The sequence below is a fragment of the Vanessa atalanta genome, chromosome 6, assembly GCF_905147765.1.
Source record: "Vanessa atalanta chromosome 6, ilVanAtal1.2, whole genome shotgun sequence".
NCBI lineage: Eukaryota > Metazoa > Arthropoda > Insecta > Lepidoptera > Nymphalidae > Vanessa > Vanessa atalanta.
The window spans coordinates 1,234,934-1,262,506 of NC_061876.1; the positions used below are offsets into that span (position 1 = coordinate 1,234,934).

The 27,573-nt window shown below is 32.0% G+C and overlaps 1 protein-coding gene across 2 annotated transcripts in view; it reads right to left on the minus strand.

The window, feature by feature from the left end:
- LOC125064740 (TNF receptor-associated factor 4) overlaps positions 1–27,573 on the minus strand; it is a 111,131-nt gene that overhangs the window by 46,814 nt on the left and 36,744 nt on the right. For both annotated transcript variants that reach the window (XM_047671935.1, XM_047671934.1), the window contains exon 2: positions 17,326–17,377. In XM_047671935.1, the coding sequence (XP_047527891.1) occupies positions 17,326–17,377 (52 nt within the window). The remainder of the gene's footprint in view (positions 1–17,325; positions 17,378–27,573) is intronic.

A 27,573-nucleotide genomic window follows, 5' to 3' on the forward strand; every position in this document is an offset into this window, starting at 1 on the left:
ATCGTTTTCTTTTGACATTAAAGATTGGGGCATAACCTTGCCACCCTAATGGCAAATCGTTGATACACGTGTAATAGACTTTAATAATCTTCTTCTTAATTCGATTCGTCTGATAACAATAGGCTAGTTGACAAAATTTGGAAATTAGTTTAAAACTATAGCTTAGCATCTATTTCACCCCAAAAATATACTATTTTAAGAAAAATAGGTTTTTTATGTTAGTATTTTGAGTTTTTAGAAATGAACTTGAAATTGACCGCGAAAAAGGCCAAGATTGTCATGGCGTCTTGAATGACGTCACACCTCGCGAAACAGCCGTGTTTGTGTATGACAGTCAATTGTGTTTTTTAATAAATAATGAATTCCTCGTATTATAAATACTGTATGGTGCCCCAATGTGAAAGTACAACGATAAAAACGCCAGACAAATTATTCATATACGTACCAAACAATAAATAAATACGAATAAAGTGGTTAAATGGCATGGAGGCAAGATGCTCTTATTTTGTCAACTAATTCCACAATTTATTTCTGTGAAGATCATTTCGATGTAAGTATTAAATACAACTTGATATATCTATTTATAAATGTATAGTAAAAGAAATGAATTTAGCAAATATAATATATCACACATAACCTATAAAATGTTAGGACTAGAATAGGATTTTATGATTTGTTTGAGTTAAAATATTATTTTGTTTTATAAAATGTAATAATTCAAACTCTTTTTACTTTTTTAGTTGCCAAATGATATGACTAATTATACAGAGTATCATATTATGGGTAAAGACACAAGTGCGTATGAAACCAGGTTGTATACCAACGAAGTTCGAATGCCAAGAAGATATATGTTGAAAAAACAAATTTTGTCAATAATCGCAGAGTGTTTGAAAGATCCAGAACCAAGTAGTACCCCCAGTTTATCTGCCATAATGATAATTGATAGCAACAACGTAGCGTTCCGCGCTTGTTTCGCGAGGTGTGACGTCACGCGACTCTGATTGGTGTTTAATGTCACGTGATTAAATGCCTCATTTTGTCGATTTTATTTTCCAAAAATATAATTAATCTTTTATTATTTTTGTAGAAAAGTTGTTTTTTTATTTACTAATTATCATGATTTATCATTAGAAACTCAAAGCCATCCGATTTATGATTAGTGGAAACAAGCCTATTTAGTATCCGTGTCATCCGTGAAATGCTTGAAATCTATCTATATATATAAAATTACTATAAATAAAAATAGATACCTAGCCTAGTGGATGGAAGACGTGAATCTTAATCGATAATTTTGAGTATTCGCACTAGCTCTACTGAGTTTTCATGGTTTGTGACAAAGTATTAAATCTATATATATAAAAGCGAAATACCACTCACTGAATAATCACGTAATGTCAGAAACTATAACACATACAAACTTAAAAATTATAGGGAGTAGACATCCGCGAAATTTTTTTTTTACGATTTTTTTCCGGATTTTACGAAACACTTTAGAGTTTGTGTCTTATAAATTTCGCTCGGATAGAGCCGCAGGTTTAGCTAGTTTAATATTGTTTTGCTTTTTTTCCAATCGTATTTTCAATATGGTTTTAATGAATATTCCATTTCATTTCAGTCATTCAAGTGCATTAAGACGTTACTGTACCGCATACCAAGAATTCACGCTCACCGATATCATTGCACCTACTCCTAAGTCCCCTGTTAACTTTAAATTAACAATTCATTCTCCTTTTAGAATATCATATACGAACAAAAACCTCATTCATGGCAGCTTTTATAAATAACGTTGTAAGGTATATTTAATACAAAAAAGTTATCATAAAATGTCAATCGTGAAATTAAAAAACGATTTAGGACGCGTCCAAGTCGCAGCTAATCTCAAATGACCGAAGTATTTCCGATCGGCAAGGTCGTACGTTCGCCTCGCAACTTGCCGATACCATTCAACATAACCTAACCTTAAATTTATATTGCAAATATTGTAAAATATCTTCTACTAGATATGATCAAAAGTAATTATTATTATTTTGTTTTTGTAATCACAACTGTGTCAAAGTGAACTAATGAGTAAGTTTATATATAAGCATTATGAGTAAATTGTTTTTATTTTATATTTAAAAAACTGATTATAATTCAATGAACAGATAGATTATCTTAATGTATAATTAAATAGATCCGATTTTTGAATTAAGAATTAAAAGAAGTACTTAGTTATTTATTTAATTTCTTTAGTCGTATTATAAAGGCTTGCAAACGTTATGAAAAATGTCGCACTACACACACATCAACAAATAGTAAAGATGTTTAGGTGTGCAAAACCTGATGAATTGGCGGACATTACCTTACATGAAGGCGGACCACTTAAGGATTTGAAGCTGTAAAAACCAATTTCCTTATGTAAATCAATAAAAAGTAACGATCTCACGAACTAAACAAAAATGAAAATAAATTAGAATTTAATTGTTTCTACTTCCTTTTCCGTACAAAACGAATTAGTGGGACTCCTTACAACCACTTTAGAATCTTCATTTATATGTTAACTTTTCATGCACTTATGTACTTGTGTTTCAGATCATAAAACAAAAGACAGAAGGAATATTTTAGCGAAGCAAGAAAAGCGAATACAAGATCAAAAGCGAGAGCTAATTTAGTTTAGCCAGTATCGTTTCTCCTTCAAAATATATTACATACATACTAATAAATAAACATATTTACAACTTAATTGCCACATATTCGCACTTGATCAGTCACTTCATTCATGAATCCCACTGATCGATGAAACACTTCAAGTTACCGAGTAACATAAGCCGCTAGGCCACGACAAGGTCGCGAGACCAGACGCGTCACGACATGTCGAGAACTGATCTTACGTGATGTTTTTTTTTTTTGTAATCAGACCAAGCGTTGACAGGATGTCCAGGATAATTTATCTACTAATATTAAAAACAAGTACCATTAATTTTTATGCGAAAAAACTCACAATTTGTTCAAGGCTCTATTATAATATCAATGTATGTATGTATGTATGTATGTTTATCAAAGAAGACTAGTTGTAGCAACGGAACGCCCTCCTAATGATTAGTATTAGTGAAGGAGTAGAATTAAAGTAAACACAAACCATTACACATAACTTTGTCTAGATCACCATTGTAAGTCACGTATTTAGTTTCCAAACTCAAAGGAGCTTAATGTCACACTTATTTTCTACACGGTTTTACAACAATTAAAAATGCATTCATTTAATATTGATCTAAAGTATTCGGTTATATATATTTGCCTGTATTACTTCGGTCTTATTTCGGTATATTGAGCCGAGATGGCCCAGTGGTTAGAACGCGTTCATCTTAACCGATGATTTCGGGTTCAAACCCAGGCAGGCTCCACTGTATTTTCATGTGTTTAATTTGTGTTTATAATTCATCTCGTGCACAGCGGTGAAGGAAAACATCGTGGTGAAACCTGCATGTGTCCAATTTCTACGAAATTCTGCCACATGTGTATTCCGCCAACCCGCATTGGAGCAGCGTGGTGGAATATGCTCCAAACCTTCTCCTCAAGGGAGAGGAGGCCTTTAGCCCAGCAGTGGGAAATTTACAGGCTGCTAATGCTAATGCTTACTTCGGTAATTGTTCCTAAATAAACTTATTATTAATTCGCCATCCTGTCAAACGGCGCGTGGCAGAGATAATATAATTTGTACAAAAGATATCATACTAATTGTTACGAACCAACCTTGCTTTTACAATCATTTCGAACTCATTGGTCCCTTGCTAAACAATATCTAGAATGTCTTTAACCAACTAGTATTGTAGTAGTTAGTTTTTACTAAATCACTATCTGTAAATTACTTAAAATGTAATTTTATTATTTTTTTAATATCATGTCTTAACGTTAATCTCAGTTTATGCTTAGGAAGAACGACAGAGGAAACTATTTTTAGATAATTAACAGCCAGCCGATATTACGACTCAACAAGAGCAGTTAAAATTAAAACTAATCTATAATATATACTAATATCATAAAAGCGAAAATAAAAGCTCTCTCTGTATGTCTTTTTGTTGCTTTTTCACGGCTAAACCACTGTAGCGAATTAGTTGAAATTTGAACTCCAAGGAGGAATATGGGATTATTTTTCGTGTCTTTTACCTGACGACAGAAAAATTATTGAAAATATTTTTTGTCTTTCAAAATTATATTCGAATTTTAAAAATGTTGACAATAATAGGATAAGGTCTATGCACGAAAATGGCAGGGTTTCCATCGCAATCATCATCATATATAAGCAATATACAAGCAAACAAATAATTCATAGCATTCATAGCGTTATATATTATATATATTTAATCATATCTCTGTGATTCACGTCAAACGAGGCAGTTGTTAATTAACTACCAATCTAGTTTCACAAAATAAGATAATTCTAATAGGATTACAAATTTCTGCACGATTTGCCATTAATTTATTTTAGTGAATAATTTCTCACGTTCTTTTATCTTTTCTCAGTCTAATTAGGTCGTAATCATTGACAAAACTTTCGCGAGAAATTGATCGGATTCGCGTTTAATGTTTGTTTTGTCGTCCGGTGCTTGTTTTAGGTGCTTTTTTCTTAGAATTTCACTATATTCAAGTGAAAAGTGAAAGTGAACTATTTCTGGTTTAATACTTGCTTATATACAAAATAGTATTAATAATAAAAATTGTATAGATTTTGATAATAGTATGGGATGTCACGTGTTTGTACCAAAGTCAGAAGCTACGGCTTCCTCTAAAGAATTTACGCATTTAATCAGGACAAGGGTAGTTCATAAACAATAAATAAACAACTAATTGTCGCTCTCGGCTTTGCTCGCGTTTTATAGGTTGGTTGTTAGATGTCAGTAGCGTATGGCCTTCCTTGTGGTTCAGTCGTTTGGTCCTGAAGAAACAGACGGATAAAAAGACAGGTAGAGTCAATTTCGCATATACTATTATGCATTAGTATCTAATATGCTTAACGAGGTCTTTTTTTAATACATTGATTGATTTTACTTCCAAACCTTGTATCCAAGTTTAATATATGCAATGCGCAATTTAACATAAACATAACTGGCCTCTAAATAATGCCATACAGACACACGTGCGCGCGCACCTTGCGCCAGCTGCGCGCTCAGCTGCCGCAATCATTGCCGGTTCAATCTCACCTTTTCTGGTCAAGCTTTTTTGTTGTAAGAGCTTGGTACTTATTTATTTGGAGACAGCTTCACCTGCGAGTCTTGGGTGCTGTTCGTTTTATTTCTAAACGAACTGAGAGTGTTCGTTCGTTTCTGCTTTATTATTTATAATTTAATTCAATGTGAATTTATAAAGATAGAAATACACTGTTAACATCAAGACACTTAGCCTTTATGTGTGTTTATAAGTGTATATTTGTGTATAATGTATTATACACAAATATACACTTATATATATGATATGATATATATATAATGATAGGAATAAAAATAGGATACAGGATACATTGAGATGAACTTATCATTTGTAGGCTAAATCAATATGTCATCTCTATTCAAAGCTTAGGTTAGAGGGCCCCCTGAGCTCCGGGGCCCTGGTGCACTGCACCACCTGGACCTACGATAGCTACGCCACTGATCATGTTGTTTATAAGTTTTTAATTTAACCTATTCATATGTTAAAAATATATATATTACGATACCTTAAATATTTTGTTGTTCATTTATTTATTTTTATACGCAGTTGTTAATTCATTGCACAATCATTGTTATGTAATGCATATTACCTTCACAAGAAAATATCCTTCTTTTTAACCAATTGTCTAAGGAATTCTCGTTTTTTTTTTTTTAATTCATAACATAACATTACAATAAAAGCCTGTAAATTTCTCACTGCAGATCTCACTAAGGCCTCCTCTCCCTTTGAGAAGGTTTTGGAGCATATTCCACCACGCTGCTCCAATGCGGGTTGGTGGAATACACATGTGGCAGAATTTCGTTGAAATTAGACACATGCAAGTTTCCTCGCGATGTTTTCCTACACCGCCGAGCACGAGATGAATGATCAAAATCAGCAGTGCTTGCTTGGGTTTGAAACCGAAATCATCGGTTAAGATGCACGCATTCTAACCACTGGGCCATCTCGGCTCAAAAAATCATAAATCGAAATATATTTTATTCAAGTGCAAGGAAACAAGTCATTTAAAGTTATCATTTTAAAAGTCAATTAAAATAAAGCCATCGGCTTTGTTCGTAAACTTGTATCATTAATATTGATTAGGTTTTAACTCTTATCACGATTGATCGGACTTAAATAATTAGCCATAAAATGAATTATCTAGTGTTAGATATAAAATGCAGATGCGTCTCGTATTTATGATCGTAATATTGAACATACAAGAGAATAAAATATAATATTATTATTAAAGGTTTGTCTTTATATAGATAATTATTTATTGAAATTATTAATTGCTTAATGTACATGTATGTAGGACGTGCAAATGGGCCACCTGATGGTAAGCGGTCACCACCGCCCATAGACATTGACGCTGTAATATTAACCATTTCTTACATCGCCAATGAGCCAACCTTGGGAAATAATATATTATGTCCCTTGTGCTTTTTCTTCAATAATATTAATTATTGCCGCTTGGCGGTAGAATTTCCGATGAGCGGGATGTACTTCCCAGACGGGCTTGCACAAACCCAACCACTAAGTAAAAAAAAGAAAGAAATTCTTTAAAAGGTAAATAATTATTTAAATATGCAATAAAACGATTGTGACAAAAAAAAACTCACGGGATAAATTAGAATCTTGATAAGTTAACATAACTGATACCGATCATTCAAAATCTACTCGAGTTAGCCAACGGACAAACAAACGCTTAACTCAAAATTCATCTGAATAATTCATCACTGACGGACGACAATACGACCGGCACGACACGGGTTCAAATGGTGTCACTTCGTTACGTAAACGATGTTTTTTACCATGTTTTAAAGTTATTTTTCATTTGACCTGTATAATATTTTTATTTAACAATGTTTTATATAATAAGGATGTATTTTCTATTATGTATTATTTACCTACGTGACTTTATCTTATCTCCTATTAATAAGGGAGTGTTACACTTACTTATTGATTGTCAAAAATCACTGAGATCTGCAAATTTAGGTTTAAAAAAAGACATAAATTGGGTACCTATATTATATTCCACTAAATATCTGTCTGACAATGACTTTTATAAATATGTTTTTAATTGATTTTAGATTATTTTTTAAGAAAGAGAAGAAAATATAAATACTGTTATAAAAAACAGTTGTCTCAATTTCTCATCAGCAGAATAATTTGGTGTTATCCAAATAACATCTCTCTGTCATATCTTAACTTACATCATTCTAGTATATATCAGGTATCATTGAGTACCTTTTTTCATACTTCCTCTTGCCTAAAAATTATTCACATTAATGCCTAATATTATTCTTGTAATGTATTCTTCTCTTCGCATCACGTGTCAACACCATGTAATCACGCCTTAACACGATGTTATTCCCATGCGTACAAATTTACAAAATGCCAGGCGATGAAACATATTTATTACAATTTAACGACAATTTATCAAAGTGTTATATCCATGCTAATGTAACCTATTATATATATTTTAAATGTAAAACAAATATTCGATATCGATAAAGTTGTACCAGAATCGCGTTGATGTCTTTAACTCCGAAAATACGATCACGAACATTTTAATATACGACGCATATATCAACAATTTTAAATTTACAATTCGAAGTCACCTTTATAAATTGAAGCCTATAAAATATCTTCAAAGAATAAGATGTCTGGTTCGTTGAACCCAATAAAACTTAAATAGACCAGACCCAAACATTACGTCCATATATATAACTGTATGGATTAATAACGTATAATAAATCAAGTATTTTCAAACAAAACGACTGGAATATTCGAAGGAATCTATCAAATTGTCACATAATGTTTCATGCCTTTATGATTAGGGTGACCATGATTTGGGAGGCATCACTTTGTAACCAATCAAAAGTAACCGATAAGTGCATGTTGAATGAAGGTTTGATTAATTTTTAAACAGTAATTCTTACTTTTAGTAGGTACTTTTAAATCGTCCCGTATTTATACTATTTAAATTAAAATGGAACCGGCAAGAAATCGATGTTAAAACTATTTTTAATAAATATTAAATCATTTCAAAATATATGATATGCTTTATCACGATTTACGAATCTAAATTAAATACTAAACTTATTTTTATTACTAACGCGTGTAGTCACATTAAAATATATATTTTGAGAAATTTAATTTCAAAAAATTAACACCATTTTTATGGTGACTCTACCATCGTTATCTAGTCTAATCATAATCAATCATATAGCAGTCACTGTTGGTGTAATGTCTCTAAATGTGCCTTACAGACCTTCGAAGGCTGTGGCTTGTGTCTCGTCGCCTGATTAATGTCAATCATATTTTTTATGTAGTTAATAACATTTTTGTTCACAAATGTTGTATATATATTCAGTACGAAGTAAAATAAATGCAATTATATTAAAACTTTTAGTTGTAATTTATGTATGTAATATAATATATAGGCAATGTCCAGAGTGACTATCGACGAAAAACTTGAACTGTAAGAGATGAATTTCGAAAGAGATTTTTGTCTGTAATGAGGAGCACTGACAATTTGATGCTGCAAAGCTTAGATAATAATATAGGTGCTTAATCTTCAATCGCATTCGATGAATTCTTTCAAATAAGTATAATTCTTGTAAGTGCAGTATAAATATATAAGCATATAAATAGATTTAAAAAGGTTTTTGGGATGAGGCATACCAGTTCAATAAAGAGTGACAGTTTCGGGATAAGATTGAATGAAAACTTTTATTTGCATAAGAATTATTAACATTAAGTCTTTAAATACAAATGTGAATTAATAATAGTTCCTCTATAAATCTTAATCGCCTGGATTGGCGTCAAGACTGCTAACAGCATTTCCCCGTTGAATCGCAATTCCAATCCTCTGGGCAAAAAACTAACCCTCCTGTCACAAGTGGATGCGATAAGGCGAGGTGTTAATAATTTTAATAAAAAATCATTCTTTAGTTTTTAATTTAAATCAATTAATAAAATGCTTCAAAAGTGATAAGTTGTACATTTTTAATTTGATTTTAAATAATTACCAATATATATGGGAAAAGGTGATAGTTTATTACGTACCAAAGAATATATATATATATATATGTAATAAGTAATGTCCGAACGTTACACATATCTTACAATGAGAATCAGACACATGACCTATGACTACACGAATGTGATTTAATCGATATGTCAGTTAAGTTATCGAACTGAGTTGACATTGGTATGCCTTTGTAGTGCATTGTTTAATTCGTTCTTTATTTAACACAAGACCCGCACAAGTTCAAGCTGAAAGCAGACGCCATAATAAGAGCTAAGGAGAGAAATAACATTAATTCGAAACTATTCAAAGACAACTGCCGTACAACAATAAATAAGTGGGGAAAAATACAATCACAAAATGCAATTAAATGGTAATACTGAAACTTAGTATTCTGATGATGTCTGTGAAGATTTTTTTCTTTAACAAAAAGTATAGTTTTAATTATCTTCGAACATGAATAAGATCCCAAAATATTTTTTTTATTTAAATACTAGAAGATATTCCACAACAGTTCATTTAATTTACGTTTCCTTAGCGATTACAGCATTTTTGTGTTGTACATGAAACTGCGTATATCATTTTTAAAGTGCGTTTAATGTATTATCGTAAGCTTGATACTTGACAAACATACCGTGTGTCGTGAGAAAGACCAAGATAAGCCAACAAATGTCCAGTAATACAGTAACAAGATAAGTAAAGTGCGGTGTTCTCTGAACTATCAGATTAACTGATACGCTTAGAGTAATTGTTTAGGTGACTACGGATAGTGAATTCACTGGTAGTTTTATATGTGTGGTTTTAAAGAGTGATTAACCTTTTAATGACTCCACAGCATTTGATATCATTACAATATTTTATTTAAAAAAAACTATATTAAAATAACTGCCGTAGCTCTAGTTGCTATCGTATGGCCAAAGTCAGAGTCAAAAGTTGTGTCTTCTGATAGTAAAATCTTAGTTGCAACCAGGTTGAGAAAGAGTTGAGATCAGTAAATAATCGTTAAAGATTTACGCGTTCTAATCTTTGGACCATCTCAACAATATTTGGATTTATGTAAAATAGAAAAAAAAGAACTTCTGAAAAGTTAAGATCTGATACGGATCAAATATCAGTAAACTATTATTATTAAAGATAATTTATACACGGATAGATAAGTTTTTTGATTTGAATAGAGCGATGTCAAACGGTCATTGTATTTAGGGTGCGTTCCTTCACGTCCCTTCGCGATTGTTTCCGACTGCTTTACATTAAAATAGACTGAATATCCTCACCTCAATGCCTTTGAATATAGTTAAATTGAAGTTCTTTCAGATAAGGTCAGTGAACTGCGTCTTCCCATAGATTAATCTCAAATATAAGGGTCGACACAGACGTTATGATAATACAGGACTTTTAAATGTAAACGATTTTTCTTTAAATATTCTGTTCTTTTGACGAGTTATTAAGATTGTGTTTTATATTTTATAAGCTAATTGATAATTATAACAAAAGACAGACGGATCCAGGCGTTACTGACTGAAAGACAATTAAAAAAAAATTAATTAGTTTACAAAATGAGATATTATGTATGTTCGACCACAAGTCCTACTTCTAGTACAATCTTCCTCTCGTAATATTTAAATAGTATATTTATAAAACATCTAACGTTTATTTGTCTTTGAGTTTGAAGAAGCTCGTGCTCATGTTCATTAGAAGGCGTGCGTCATCAGCTCGTACTCAAGGGTTCTCTCGAGGGTTTCGAAAAGTTAGTCAAAATAATAAACAAGGTATGGTGGCGTTTAAAAACGGAGTATAAGGTATAAAATGATCACAGAGTTCAATAAAATTGAATGGAAATATAAATAAAATATTGATTATATAATGTAGTAATTAATGGCATATATTAACACTGGTACATAATAAATATGACACAAAACACATGACGTTATTTTTATAATATTAAAATATAATATTTTAATGACTCAGTTTCACATCGCATGCGGTAAGCTTAAACTATCCTTAGAAATCTCTAAAGAATTTACATAAACATAAACATAACATAAGCAGCCCGTAAATGTCCCACTGCTGGGATAAAGGCCTCCTCTCCCTTTGAGGAGAAGGTTTGGAGCATATTCCACCACGCTGCTCCAATGCGGGTTGGCGGAATACACATGTGGCTGAATTTCGTTGAAATTAGACACATGCAGGTTTCCTCACGATGTTTTCCTTCACCGCCGAGCACGAGATGAATTATAAACACAAATTAAGCACTTGAAATTTCAGTGGTGCCTGCCTGGGTTTGAACCCGAAATCATCGGTTAAGATGCACGCGTTCTAACCACTGGGCCATCTCGGCTAAAGAATTTATTAATGTCCGAATACGTAATACACAAGATTGAATCTGTTTTGTCCGTGATCTGAATCATATCTTTTGTAGTGATGTACTTAAATATTTGAATTGAGTAGTTTTGACCCTCTGACATTTGTTTTCTTTGAATGGTAATTTATTAGATGGATAAAAAATTATCTAAGCTTGTCCGTAGACAAAACTTTTTATGCGGTATATCGAAATTAACATTTATCAGTCATGAGAAGATTTTATGTTTTTCTCTGAACTTTCTTTCCGGTCTCGTACGATGAGCTCTGGTTTCGAAATTCAAATAAAATTGTAAAAAAAAATATATTTTATTTCTATATCAAATAATTCTAATTAGCGACTTATCACTTTTTAAACTTCCTTAAAAATACATCCAGCTATGTCGTATTTCCTTTTTATAGGACTAAGCGTTACGATGCAAACGTGAACATGTTTATGACTGTGTGTGTGCAAACGCCTATGTATGCACACACTCTTAAACATTAATTATGATATCATTAACATAGTTACAAATTAATAAATTAAAAAAAAAAAAAAAATCGTAACGTACTTTTTTATTGGACAAAGATCATACTTTTCAAAGCCGGTTAAGAATAAACATTTATTATTATTATATTTTAAACTCTCACCAACAAAAGATAATGTAACCGAATATTCGTATTGTACCATTTTCACGCTCCATTGACAGACAAGGAACCAGTTTGATTCCCAGTTGAGGCAAATAATATAATTACGGCTTTTAATAGCGAAAGGGGTGAATAGATAGTTTCACGGTTCACATTTCTATAGATTCTGGTTTAGATCAGGTTTCTATGGTTCCTTAGATAAACTTAATAGGTATGCATGAAGGTTATGTTACCAGGAGTTATTGAATATTCTATTTTCGGGATTGAATTTTTTTTATTATATGTACTTTGCTATATACCTTTTTATGTATATTTCTGATGGTTTTGTGCAACTAATTGGTTACTCCACCAGATATAAATACTGTACTGAATTGAATAGTGAGTAAGCCTGTGTAAAAAGGCACCAGGTACATAAGATGTTTATATTAGAATATATATTTTTAATGAAATTTTAAATGTTATATTACATCTACTGGTTACAGAAGTTGATTCATTTTGCTATCATTCTTGTCCCTATTCCAAGCGGTTATGATTTGTACTGTAGCTATTTTTAATTTTAATTTGTGTGGATTTATTTAAGTTCTAATTATAAAAAATAATTTTAAATCAATACATAGATACAAGTTATTAAAGTTAACGTAAACGGAATTTTAAAAAATAAACTTAGAAATACGTACTCTACAAATAAAGCTAGTCAAACAAATATTCTAAGCATATAATATATATTTACCCACACTACCGTATTTGCTAATATTACATCAATCAGCTTAGAAAAACAATGGAATACTCGTGTATTTGTTTGTGTTTGTGCTCAAAATAGCTTATTTACAAAGCTCACATTACATACAAGACGCAACGAATTCGTTTCTTTGTTTTGCATTTTATTATTATTATTTACATAATATTATGTAATTGAGAGCTGTGATGGTCCAGTGGTTAAATGACGTGAATCTTAACTGATAGTCCATAGTTCAAAACCAGATCACCATAACTGAATTTTCATGTGCTTAATTTATGTTCACAATTCATCATGAAAGTAATTATCGTGAGGTAAATCTGACACGTGAATCCAGTTACTCGTTAATAGACAGTAGAGAAGCGTGGTGGAATAATAATAATAATTTATTGGTTTACAATATGTTACATGTTTACAATATGTTCTCTAGATATATCAAAGAGACCCTGTACCTAAACTAGGAGACTCCTTACCTTAGGGGTCAATGACTTAAAAATTTGTTCTTACATTTATTCGACTTATTAAGTTCAAATAAAATTCAAATATTCTCTAAGAGAAGATTCCTTCACCCAGCCAAGATTGTGCAATGTACACGTACACGTATTACACGTATCTGTTACACGTCTGCTCATAAGAATAAGATTACCTGATAACTAGAATAAATAATGTTTTGATTTTGTTTCATCATCATCATCTCCGTCACCTTTTCGTGTATTTATTTTATGAATTTAACAAATATATTTAAAAATATAATGATTTTAACATAATTTCCCATAGCAGAGCAATAAGAAGCTTTTAAAGCAGAGTCTAGTAAAGCAACAATGTTATGATAGACCGCTCCTTTAGCAGCTAACACTTTAGTTCCTGTAGCGCCGGTTCTCACGACCTGCGACTTGCACGCGTATAACTTGCACAGACGAAACTATACCGACACAGGAGCGGAGCGGACACGTCGAGTTTTGTTTCTTTATCGATATTTTGAATTAATTTGATATGAAGCAAGCTGGAACCCCAAGGAAGGACATGGGCTTTTTATACCTAAACCTACGAACGATACCAACCCCCTTCCCGTCACATGGGACACTAAGCGACTAAGTCAGTTAAAATAAAAGTCAGATTTATACATTCATTTATATTATTAGGCGCAATTAAACTAAAATTGTACGGTTTGTATGCCGACGGGAAAAAGCCTTATATGAACGGCGGAGGAGTAAGTTCTAAGCTACTAGTAGATTTACGTAAAAGCCCGTTAATATTTCACAGTTGCGCAAGTGCCTTCTTGCTGTGAGATTCTATAAGAATGAACATTGTATTTCAATCGCGAAATGTTGATAGTCGATTTTGATTCCTATATCCTGTAAATTTTATGATTATTACAACCAATATGGCATATCACATATTGACATTTCACGCTCGTTTTCACAACTACCTCTACTTCTTAGACCCCCCATACTAATACCTTTAATATAAATATTTTGTTTGTTTGTATGTTATATATATATATATAACTAAACTATGATTGAAATAGTATTTGCATTAATATGAAACTGGCTTTTTTATAACCACCATAGGAAAGAATTTCAACCTGTAAGATCTGCGATTAAAATCCAATCTATAATTTACGTATGATGTATTATTATTATAATTTTTGGAAAACATTTTATTTTTTAATGTCCACTTTATGCACTAGTCAGTGATGTGCGAAGAGTACAGCTATAAGATAAATTTAAACAATTAGACAGAGACGGTAATAGCAGTTTTAGACCGGTACAACATCGCGAGAGCAGGACGACAACACTGACCGGTTAGCATTGCAAGGTCGTCCCGCGGGGTGAGTGACACCGACATGCGCCCGCGCATAGCGTGCCAAAACCATATCTTCGTTACACAGACACTATTGATTTTTAATTGATGAATTAACGGCTATTTATACATAGCCGCGGCCTTGTCTTCAGATGAAAAAAAGCGTATAAGATTTGTTTTATGGATGCTGTTACAAATCGTTAAATTCGCGGTACGATGCTCGACGGACTGAAGATTCGCAGTTTTAGTACATTAGCATCAGAATTGTGGACGCGGAAAATATTTTTTTCTATTGACATTTGAAAAAATGAATCATTTGCGTATTTAACGCTCATTGCCGATATTTCTTGTTAGTCACGACTTCGCTGGGAGAAAAACTTTATGATCGAACGAATGGAATTAATATTTACTATATAAGTCGTAGAAATAAAGAGTTATGTTTAATTTAATGAACTATTAATGTTAAAGGAACAGTCATTACATATCAAAGCCATTATTTCAGATACAGTAATACGAACGAATGACAAATTATAAAATAACTGTGATACACATAATATTCGTCCATATAAAGAACACAAACTTATTACACCTGTTACTGGATTGCATAGAGTTACTCTTTTTTGGGGTAATGTTTTACAAGAGGATCCTGGAAAGCGTTCAAAGAGTTCAAACGGTCTCTATAATTAAATATAAAAAAAACAGCAACATTTGTGTGTAAAAGTTTGTTACGATTTACTTTATAGATTATTTACCTTGATTATATTTTGGTATTTATATGAATAGTATTTTGGTAAATATTCTCTAACCTGGCTGTCAGTGACGTAACAATATAAATCATTTATTGAAATTTGTCGACAATGACACAGAGCAAATGACACCGTTGAATGGTATGGATATTTTGAACTTTGTTCATTCGAAATTTAGATATTATCTTTTGTAACTTGCCAAAGTCGGTTGTAGTAATAATATAACAACACGCACGTGACATTGGCGAAATAATGTGTCCTCTCAGCACAAATAAAAGCAACAATAAAAAAAAAACTAATACAATAAAATGCAGTTATCTTGTTCTAGAACCTAGGCCTTCTTTGTTATGTACAATTGGTTCCTTACAATTAAGTTTCAATCATTACTGGGCTTATATCTATTTATAAGTAATATATATATATATATATATATATATATATATATATATAAGTATATATAGAATTTCTTATGTACCTACATAACCTTAAAATTAACATAGCTGTGTTAAAATTAAACTTAAAAATCAAATAAATTGCGTGAAAAAAACACGATCACAATACAAATACAAAGTAACGACCCTTGCATCGAATGAAATCAATTCATTTTTTTTCTTTTTTGACTAATTTTATTTTGACTTTACCTTTAAACCATTTTATTATTTATATATAACGGAGATATACTATAAAAACATACAATAAAAACCCTAAAAACTATGAAGATATTCAAAGTATTTATAAACAAAGAAACAAGAATTTTCATTAAGACGTTCACGAGTCCGCATCTATTCATTATAGTTTCCAATTCCCATAGGCGTTTACGAGAAAGTTTTCCACATAAAAATGATGGCGTCGTGCGCAATTCGCAATTCGGAATGTATGGATTCTGCACACGCGCGTGCGGTTCACACGCGGCAATTTCAAATTCAATTACGATCGTGTTAGGAGCAGATCGCGTCCAGAGTCGTTAAAACTTTTTCTAGAAAATACTCGAAAGAGAAAATGATCACAAAACTTTTCAACGACATTTAATAGTAGAAATTTGAATAATTTGAATGAATGAATGCAATCTTTGCTTAATAATTAATAAAAAAATACGTTAAGCTATTTTTTTTTTATTTAATACTATTGTACGCACCGTTTTAAGTAAGTAATTATTTGGTAGATTTGTACAAGTTCGTCTGGGCAGGTACTATTCATCACATATTCTACCGCCAAAAAGCAACACTTAGTGTGTTTGTATTCCGGTTTGAAGTGAATAGGCACCTATGTATGTTATGTGCCTGTAGTTCCAAGGTTCCAAGGTTGGTATCGCATTGGCGTTGAAAGAGATGATTAATATTACTTACAGTACTTTTCTCTATGGATGGTGATCACCACACATTGGCAATATATAGGCCCATTGGACAGTCTATCTATCTATAAAAACAAAGTCGTGAATAATATTTAAAAAACAAACAATTTATGATGCGCTAGATATAAAACTCATACCGGCCGTAACTTCTACATTCCTAAGAAACAACTAACAAAATAACATAAAACTTAATATTTGTTTATCAAACCCATTTAGGGCTCGTTAAAAGACAATAAAATTTTCTGTAAGTTGCCTTTTGACCGCAGCGCGCGCGCATGTAAACAACGCCATCTAGCGACACATGTCTAAACCACTTTATAGCGTCTCCGCATGGGTGGGCCGTGTTGAATCATCGCAAAGTATAGAGGTCGATAGGATCAAAATTGTGATTATTTAATGTGTTCGTGTATTCATTATAATTAATTATACATTTTTTACAGATGAATTTGTTGTATATATTGTAAAACATATGTGTATAATATTTTAGTAATTATTGACTTACCTTAGCGTAGTCGACAGGTGAAGCATTCACGGGACTCGTGAATAAACCCTCACTGAAACAAAATATTTTACTATTAAATAAGTGCATTTTGAGTTAATCATTACATTGATTAAAAGTTCGTTAAAATATCTAGAAATTTTAAATTTGTCACAACAACTAAGAAAGTTACTGTGGTCAGAGGCCTCATTTCAACCATAATTGTTAAGAATAATTAGTTAAAAAGTAGTAATTGACCATCTTAATGTTTTTGATTGGATTTGATGATAATTAACCTTTTATAACACAGATATTTAGAGTAATATACTTTTAAAATGAGATAAAATACTTGTTATGATAATTATGTATAAATTAATTGATTCTTCGTTCCATCTTTTAAACTCAATAACGTAAACGGTTAAATTTAACACAGACATTTTAACAACTAGGTATCTCGCTTAGCTTTTTCGCTTTTTTATCTTAAGCCAGAAATATCCCGCTGATCTTCATTCGCCATTTAACTTTAAGTAAGATGTAAACATCTTACTTAAAGTTAAATTATAAAGATTAATGTCGATGTCGAAACGAAACACGCGAAAACCAAAATAGCTTTAATAAAATATGTAAGGGTAGCTTGAGATGTGGTTTTTATGGAGTTTTTAAAATTCCATATCTAAGTAACAAAATCACACTAAGAAGGATTGTATTGTGTAATGCAACAGTGCATATTTCAATGAAGTAAAATAAGTATTGATCATAAAACGTTTCGTCAGAACGTTACATGTGTGTTGCATTAAATTGACGTCACAAGGAACATATTCGGTAAACATCTAACTCAGTAAAATTGACTAAAATTAAAGAAGTTTCCGTCAAACTTTACATATATGTTGCACTGAAAATAAGCTTTGACATGGACAGTCGTCGCCTAAAAAGTATTTGTTCTTATATAGAATTGTTATAATCACATATCGTTAGGTTTTTTTTTTTTAATAAAGTTGACGGCGAGTCCTCCACCTTAACACAAAGCGATGAACGTGCGAATATAATCGTATATTGTCACATGACTGTACTGCCGGCATATTAATTAATCACTTGCCTTAAATGTACTATCGCGACGAAAAATATGTTTATCTTTAAATTTTTTAGTCATGCATCATTAAAATTAATCAATTTTGTTTTAAATGCAATTAAATAATTTATATGCTATGATGCTGTAATGGTTAGAAGAGGTGAATCTTAATCGATGATTCCGAGTTCAAACCCAGGCCAACGTCACTAAATTTTCATATTCTTAATTTGTAAAAATATCATGAAAAACTGAGATAAATATGTGGTGTGATCGAGTAGCCTCCGAACCATTTCCCTAAAAAAGACATTGACAGACTGATACTTCAAATAACATACTAATATCATTGAATATAATGTAAAAACAGTCTGACATAATACTCTCTCGATCTTTTTGTTGTCAAGTTAAGCTGTTCTAGGGCGGGTTAGTGGATATTCATGTGACGGTATCAACCGATACATGTAGGCTTCCCCACGATGTTTTCCTTCACCGGTAACATGAGATCAAAGCTTGCCCTGACTTAAATCAGCAATCATCAGTCAAGTATGATTTATTCTATTTATGCCTTATTTATTTATACCGATGCCAAAAAGTTTAACGATATTTGTAATAGAAATAACAATTTGTAACGTGTCTGTCCTGTGACATCCTAAAGGATTGAACCGTGAGTATAAAAAAATGGTACTTGTCTTTATCTTCTCAACATATTAAATTAATCATCATAAAATATCAAAAAATATATGTTTAAAAGTATAAAACATATTACGGAACCTATCAAACAGAATAATTTCACACTTAACGAAATAAATGGGAGTCAATTTTTCCGCTGACATTTGTAAGTAGTATGTATTGCGAAGAGAATAATCTACAACGTATACTTGTATGCGCGTGCGCATGAGATATGGACGTTTTTGTCGCGTGATGATCTCTACGTTTCCGGACGAATGTTTTGCTTAATAATCGGTATAATCGGCGCAACGGACCGTATACGAAGATGATTTATGAAACCATACATGTTTAGCTTGCTTAATAATATTAATTGATGAAATTTCCTCAATTATACCGTATTATGGGCTATTAAAGACGTTTTAGTACTTGATACCAGGTTGGTAGAACGGTTTTTTCAATATGTAACAGTGAATTTGTCTAATACTTTTATTCCAATTTCTAACCGTGGGACAGTTTTGCAAAATATATTTAAAATAAACGCTACTATGCCTTGCTGAATCTTAAAAATCTTAATAAAATATTTTTTCACTATTTAGTACTTTACCTAATGACAAACACATTGTAAGTATTGATTTTGTCTTTGTGTGCTAAAGAGTTAAAAGAGTGACATTTGAACGGATCGATTTGATGAAATTTAAAATAATTTCGCTATGGAAAACAAAAAAGTGCTACTTTGTACACAACGGCAGTACTAGGCCTATGAATGATAGCTGCCCCTGTTCCCTAAAGCACGAACAACTGTATGATGTATAAGAAAAAAATCCATATTAAAAGATTTTTGCGAGCTTTTACGGACCTTTTTAATTTAAGCGTTTGCTTCAAAAAGAAGTCACCCTTTTTTACCCTTTAAATTTGACAGCCCTATGGCTACATAAATCCGCCCCCAATGTTTATATCACTTCATCACAAGGAAACTAATGTATGAGAATCAACAAACGTATCGGCATTGAAAGCATGCGCTTTACAAAAAATCGAGTAAACATCAGGAATTCATTTTGAGTAATTGAATATGAAGCGATGATAATGTAAGCATCACTTAATTACGTTAAGTTTTAATTGATATGTTCTGAACAATAAGCCAATCCATACAAATACCGCGTTACGAGCAAAAAGGCTTAATAAAGTAGATCATATCTGTGTCTGGCTATTTCTATTCATATTCAAGGTCGGGTCAATATTCAATATTTTCTTTTACGAAACGGTGGTAGTGTTTCATTTGGCTATCAATAAGTAAGTGTAATGCTTCTATATTGAATAAAGGAATTTGAGTTTGAGTTTGTGTATCTGTGTATCTACGCAAGCGACTTCTTAATGCTTTAACGTTTAAGACATGAAATTAGCCATTAAATTAAAACTGCGATGTTAAAACTTCTCTCTAAGACTTGGGTTGTGCTTTTTTGTTAGATCTCTTCAGCGTAACCAAACTGCCAATGGCGGATATGAGTTTCTGGTATGAGTCTCACCAATTTAGACGGATGTTTCACATTCAAATATTTTTAACTTTTTTTGTAAACGACATTATACCAAATAAAAGAAGCTACTCCAAAGGGAGCTTCTGAAATCGTGACTTCGGTGTATACCTCAACACTAAATTAATTAATTAAAATTACAAATTATAAAATATCAGTGCCATGAAAAGGTAATAAAATAAAAATATAATAGACTAGCTACTGCTACTTTTAAGTTTTACTTACTAGTACTTATATTTTATAATGGATGTAGTTGGATTGCCACCCGATAGTAAGTAACACACACATCCCTTATAAATCAGCACTCATTAAACCCTAGCAGATGTAATTTTTCTGACTTACTCTCAGCAATTCATATTAGTTTATCCATTTGGCAACCGAACATCTGATAGACGCTACTTACCTAGATTTTTGTATAGAGTTTTATTTAAGGCTTTGGTAGGTCAAGTGGCCCATCTGATGATAATTTGTTACCACTGTCCATAGACATTAGCGCCACCGACCTTGGGAACTAAAATGTTATGTCCTTTGGTGGTATTTACCCAGACAAAACCCACCACGCAAACTCATGGTTGTACGCCCATGTACATTAGTATTATTTTTTATGCGATGTTATGAATTATTATTTTTCCTAGCACCACTTCACGGTTATATCTTTGTAATCTATATTCCTAGAAGTAATGCGATGCCATTAAAAGAAAAATTTATAGCAAACAACACGTTATGTTTTGTAACTATTGAATAATAATATAATCACATTATCATGCTAATGGCGAAAACACAGTGCATTAAACCGATTAAAAGAATAAAAAAGAGTGCGTGTTATCCGTCAATAAATCATCATTGCTAAAAATAAAATCAATTTGTTTTAAAACGTCATTAATTGTCATTCGCTATTGCATCAGACTAGGAATGTATTATTTATTAATAAAAATACTTTTACTGAACTAAAATAATAATATGTATATATATTATGTTGATCTAAACATAGTCATAGTTTTACTACAGCTCATGCATGCTGGAATTATTTTTTTACAAAATTTAGTAAACGGAAACCGAATATTAATTTTATCAGATATAATTTGAGTTTTGATTAAAACTAAAAACATACGACAAACATTTTTCCTTAATTCTGTTGAATTATTTCTATGCAACATAAATAAAAGGAATACTAATTTAAAGATGAGCTATAAGAACATGAGATAAGATGATTCCATACATTAACAGGCTGTAAATTTCCCACTGCTGGGCTAAGGCCTCCTCTCCCTTTGAGGAGAAGGTTTGGAGCAAATTCCACCACGCAGCTCCAGACACTCCAGACACATGTGGCAGAATTTCGTTGAAATTAGACACATGCAGGTTTCCTCACGATGTTTTCCTTCACCGCCGAGCACGAGATGAATTATAAACACAAATTAAGCACATGAAAATCCAGTGATGCTCGCCTGGGTTTGAACCCGCAATCATCGGTTAAGATACACGTGTTCTAGCCATTCGGCCATCTCAACTCTTGATGATTTGATGATTCCATGAAGTACTTAAATGTGGTCAATTAACATTTTGACATTTTAACCTCACGAGGACCTAATACAAAAATAGTCATCGAATTTTCATTTGATTATTTAGTTTCTCAGTCATCTAGTCCTTGGAGGAAAAGGACAAATATATGTGTCGATTGTAATTCTCCCACGTCACCTCCGGCGAATCACACTGGAGTACTCCGTTTTGGAATAAACCACCTTAGAAGAGAAACCCTAGCATTGACGAGTTGTTATTTTATATTATACTTCGTACTCATACTTCCAAATATCTTGTGGACCTACTTTATTGATATTATAGTCTTTTTTAAGCTGTAAGTAGATTGCATCACAGTAAGACAGTCGGCGGTATCAAAACAAAGGAAAGATATCGGTTCCTCCGACCAGACCTGTTGTAATGCAAGCTGAGAAACCACATAGCGGCTAACCAACCACGGAGCCGTTCCCATTTATCTGCTTTGCTTGATGAGTTAAATCTTCTATGCTATACTAGATAACCCACCCAGTTTTACTTGGCCATAATTTAATTTTAATTTGTTATACACGGGATGGAAGTTTGCGAATTAGGTTTAGTATTTGGTGTAAGGATCAATATAGAAATAATGATAATCTTATTTTTTTATTTATTATTTATTTAAAGTACTAAATAAACAATAAATAATACATTATTTTTTAAAACGTATTTTTAGGTTATTATTATTATTGCAAGGGATATTAACCGAAATCCTCAAGTACATTAACATGATTACCCGAAATAGCATTAAACAAAGAGAATGACTCCCCATATTTGATATTTTACATATCTGCATTTAAAACAATGTCACTTCCGGCTTAGTGAAGAACGAAAGACTTAGTGAGGAAAACCTTTTTGATAGCATCTCTACGCTTAAACCTTTGAAACTACGCAACGGATTTTCATCAATAAAGAGATAATTCAAGAAATATGTATAATACATGCATATGACGAAAAATCGAGAATTTTGGCATTCGTAGCCGAAAAACAAGAAGTTCTTTTATGTTTGTTTTGAAGCCGGGACGGGTAGCTAGTCTCTTTATACGACTTAAATCCGGCTCTTTGCTTACAACATTACGTATCAAATGCGCTTCTAACGAGGCATTGATAAACAAGCAACAATTTAAATGCTAATTACTCTTTCGGTATTTAAAGAAATACACTTTTTAGGCATAGTATGCTCCTAATGCGGAGTACTGATTTTCTTCCAAATTCGTCCATTCATTGCTTATCCCCGTTTCGAAATACCAGAAATATAGATAGATAGGAATCTACACAACACCAACGAGGCAGTTCACATAAAAATTGCCGTAACAGTTTTTAATACCACAGTTTATTTAACGGAATTAACACGTGTATGTAATTTTATGCAATGTTGGATATAATTAGCTATTTAACATTACGTATAAGTACTCTACAATTTTGTTAGACACGGTTGTATATTTATTGGAATTTACTGTAGGAAATAGATGGAATAAATAATAAAAAACGGACAAATATATTGATTATATAATCTACCCCGGAGCTTAACCTGGATCTCATGATCTTTAGACTTATAAGATAGCAAATAGAACATCAAGGTTCGTCTAGTGACTATGGAAATTTAAAATATAAATATTGTCATCGGGCGCCATCTCTAAATTGAAGTTGGGAGGGGTCGGAGTGAAGAAAGTATTTTTTCAATTCAGAATATTTATACCCAGTCCGCACCTTTATATTATGCATCCACTTGCTCCTCCGTCTTCCTGGTGTCCTTAATAGAATCTTACACTCCACGATTAACCTTTAAACTCGTATAGGTTAGCAGATTAGAGGTGAGTCGTTTATAATTGTTATTGATACTTAATGTCCCAGTTTGAATATTGGGTGAGCCATTATAACAGACACAAGGGATATAACATCTGGGATATGGTTCCTAAGATTGATGGTGCATGGATGATGTATGGTTTATATTTTTACAGTAATAAAATATAAGTTTACCAATCTGCTTACCCATTCCAAAAAGAGTTTTACCATCGACATCGTTTCTCCTACACTAAACTTTTCACCACCATATAAAAGAGACCAATCAGACCACTGGAACTAGCGGTATCTTAAATGGAATGGAATTACATACATGAACAAATATTGAAAAACAATTTGCAATTCAATTCAATAGCAAACAGTGAGTTACGCCAACAGAAGCTGAAAATACGGTCAACGACTATCGAGGTCCCTCGCAGACCTAAACATTTTACGTAATATGTCGATATTGTGTCGCAAGTTTGCTGCATTCAAATACATAATTCGTTGCATCTCATTGACATACATCGAACGTAGCAGCAAATCGTCGCAATATGATGACTCTAATTGGAATGTACATTCTTAACTATTTTCATATTTAAAGCGAAGAAAATTTCAAGTGGAAAATATTCATTTTGTAAATGTATTTTTATTTGTAAAAAAAAATCCATCAACAAAGTATCAACGCCCAGCGGACAGGACGCGTGTAACTTCACGAGACCATGGAGTTGAATTACCTCCGTTTTCAGGTAGTTTGTGTTTAGTGTCTGAACTATAATTAACAATAAAAATATGATTGTAGTGATAATAGTATTCTGCCGCTTAGAGGCCCCAGCAGGCTTCCCCGTTGGCCATTATCGGCGAGGACCGCTAGCTGCCGAGCGTGATAAATGCCATGCTTGGTAGTGAGAGGTGCTGGAAGGAGATTAAGAGAAAAACGTCAAGTGGCAAATGGAGGGTCGATAAAACAAGGAGATCGGTGTCAGTGTTGAAAGTCCTCTTTCCTTTTGTAGTAGGTATTGTAGCGATGAAATTCAGCTATATATCCACTGATCAGTTCTGGAGTATTGTGGTAACAATACATATATATGCATATTAACTTAGATATTTATATTTATTCTGTTATATACATAAATATTTTTCACGAACAGCAACCGAAACTAATAATGTAAGTTTTACCAAACGCATTGCTCCTGTCATCAGAGCGGATTTTCAAGTAATTTCAAGATGAGAGTATTTAAAGTGGAAAATTAAACATTTTTATTAAAACATTCATTCAATAATAATTAGACAATTATTATATAAACTATCTAATGTATAAGATATGTAACTACATTAAAAATGTAATTATAAAATGCGTGAGAAAATATTATTAATCGTTTGATGACACACTTGAGGGGGATTCATATCTGCGACAAGGTTGGAGGGTCAAATGAATATACATAATTATAAAATTAAGTTTATAATAATTAGTGTGGATTGAATTAAATCCAAAACGAATTAAGTAAACTCGTGAAAAAATGCGAGGTAAATGTTTTAGAATAAAGTTTCACAAACATTGCTCGTACTGTCACCACGCCCTAAGAAGTTTGGTTTAAAAAAATAAATCCCATGACTTGCCATCAAAGCATCTAAAACCCGACTCTGCGCTCAGTCAACACGCGGCTTCAATTTCTTAGTGTTATCTGATACCGTAATATAGAATGGTTCGTTTTATTTAGAATTTGTAAACGTTGATTATTATTCCAAGACTTATAATGTTGGCACTACTTTAAAAATATAGAAGTAATTTTTAACTTATAGGATCTTTTAATTGTTATTATTTCAAGCCCACAGCAAAACAGATGTGCAAAAAGTATTTATTCACTGCGATATTTTATAAAGAACAGATTATCTATATCATCTATTTATTTATTTATTTATTTATTTATTTATTAACACCAACAAGACATACATTAATTAAAGCGAAAAATACATTATTGAACAAGTAATCTTAAAATCTAAATGTTGTCTTAATTATAGGTGTTACACACATTACAAAGAAAAAATAGACACGTAACATGCAGATAAAATTACATTTTAAAAAGGAAAATTATAAAAAGAAAATACTAATAATCATCAACATAAACATTAAAATAAAAAATAGTGTATTGTAAAAAATTAAATTAAATTTAAAATATTTATAATTTTGTAGGTTAATATCATTAATAAATATTAAAATAACGAATTACAATATCCAATAAAATGAAATATAAAACAATTCAAATCACATATTCAATTGAGTAGTAAGGTTCTCCGATATTAAGCAATAACAAATTAAAGAATACATCACAACCATCGATTACTTTAAATTAGAATTATAAAATGAATAAAAATTTAATAAATTACATTTGAATTTCACAAGGTTATCGCAAAATATGTCAATATCCATCTTTCTATCTAATTGCTTTTTATCAATACTGGATGAAGTAGTACAATTGTTTTCTGTTAGTTTATAGATAGCATTGTAACTTAACATTAATCTATTAATTGGAGAGTAGCGTCCTTGACGTGAGCGTGTAGATTTTTCTACAAATGGAGTATAAGACGACGGTCTTAATGTCCTCACCGGTGCACGAATATTTAATTGTTTTAATAAACAGGGACTGTCAATGACACCATTCACCAATTTATATAGGAAAGTGAGATCATAGAGCTGTCTTCGATCCGAAAGTGAATGTAGTTTAAAGAATTTAAGCCTATCTTCGTATGTCCTAAGGGATTTGACTAGGTTAAGATCAAAGCACAAATGCCAAAGAAATCGTTTCTGAATCCTTTCTATTCTTTGTGAATAAATATTGAAGTGAGGATTCCATACAACACTGCAATATTCTAAAATGCTACGCACCAAGGCTGAATAAATAATTATTTTAGTGCGTGAATTCCTAAATTGTTTGCAGTTACGTAAGAAAAAACCAAGAGTCTTAAAACCTTTATTTGCAATATTGTCAACATGGATATTATACCGAAGTTTATTATCGAGTATAACTCCTAAATCACGTATGTGAGGCACTTCAGATAGAGCTGTACCATCAACTAAATATGTTCTTGCAAAAGAAGTCTTTTTCCTAGAAAATTTTATTACATGACACTTCTCAGCATTCAAAGTCATGCCATTACTCCGACACCATAAAGACAATTTATTTAAGTCCTCCTGTAGGAGTTCTCTATCGGTATCTGTAGAAATAGGTCTAAAGATCTTTAGATCGTCAGCGAACAAGTAGCATTTGGAGTAATTAAAGCAACTACTGATATCGTTGATGAATATGTTAAACAGCAAAGGACCCAGATGAGAGCCTTGTGGTACGCCAGTTTGCGCAAAAAATGGTTCCGAAGCATAACCATCAACGACAACAGTTGAAGATCGGTTAACAAGATAAGACCTAAACCAGTCCAGCAGTGGGCCTGATATACCTATAATTTCAAGTTTATGAATTAAAATACCATGATCGACTTTGTCGAAGGCCTTACTGAAGTCTGTGTAGATTGTATCAACGCACATGCCATTATCAAGAACTTCAGTAATGTCTTCTACAAAGGACACAAGATTAGTTGCTGTGGATCGGGCTTTCACAAACCCATGTTGTTCAGGTGCAACGAATTGTTGGAAGTGCCAAGAAACTACAGGATACAAAA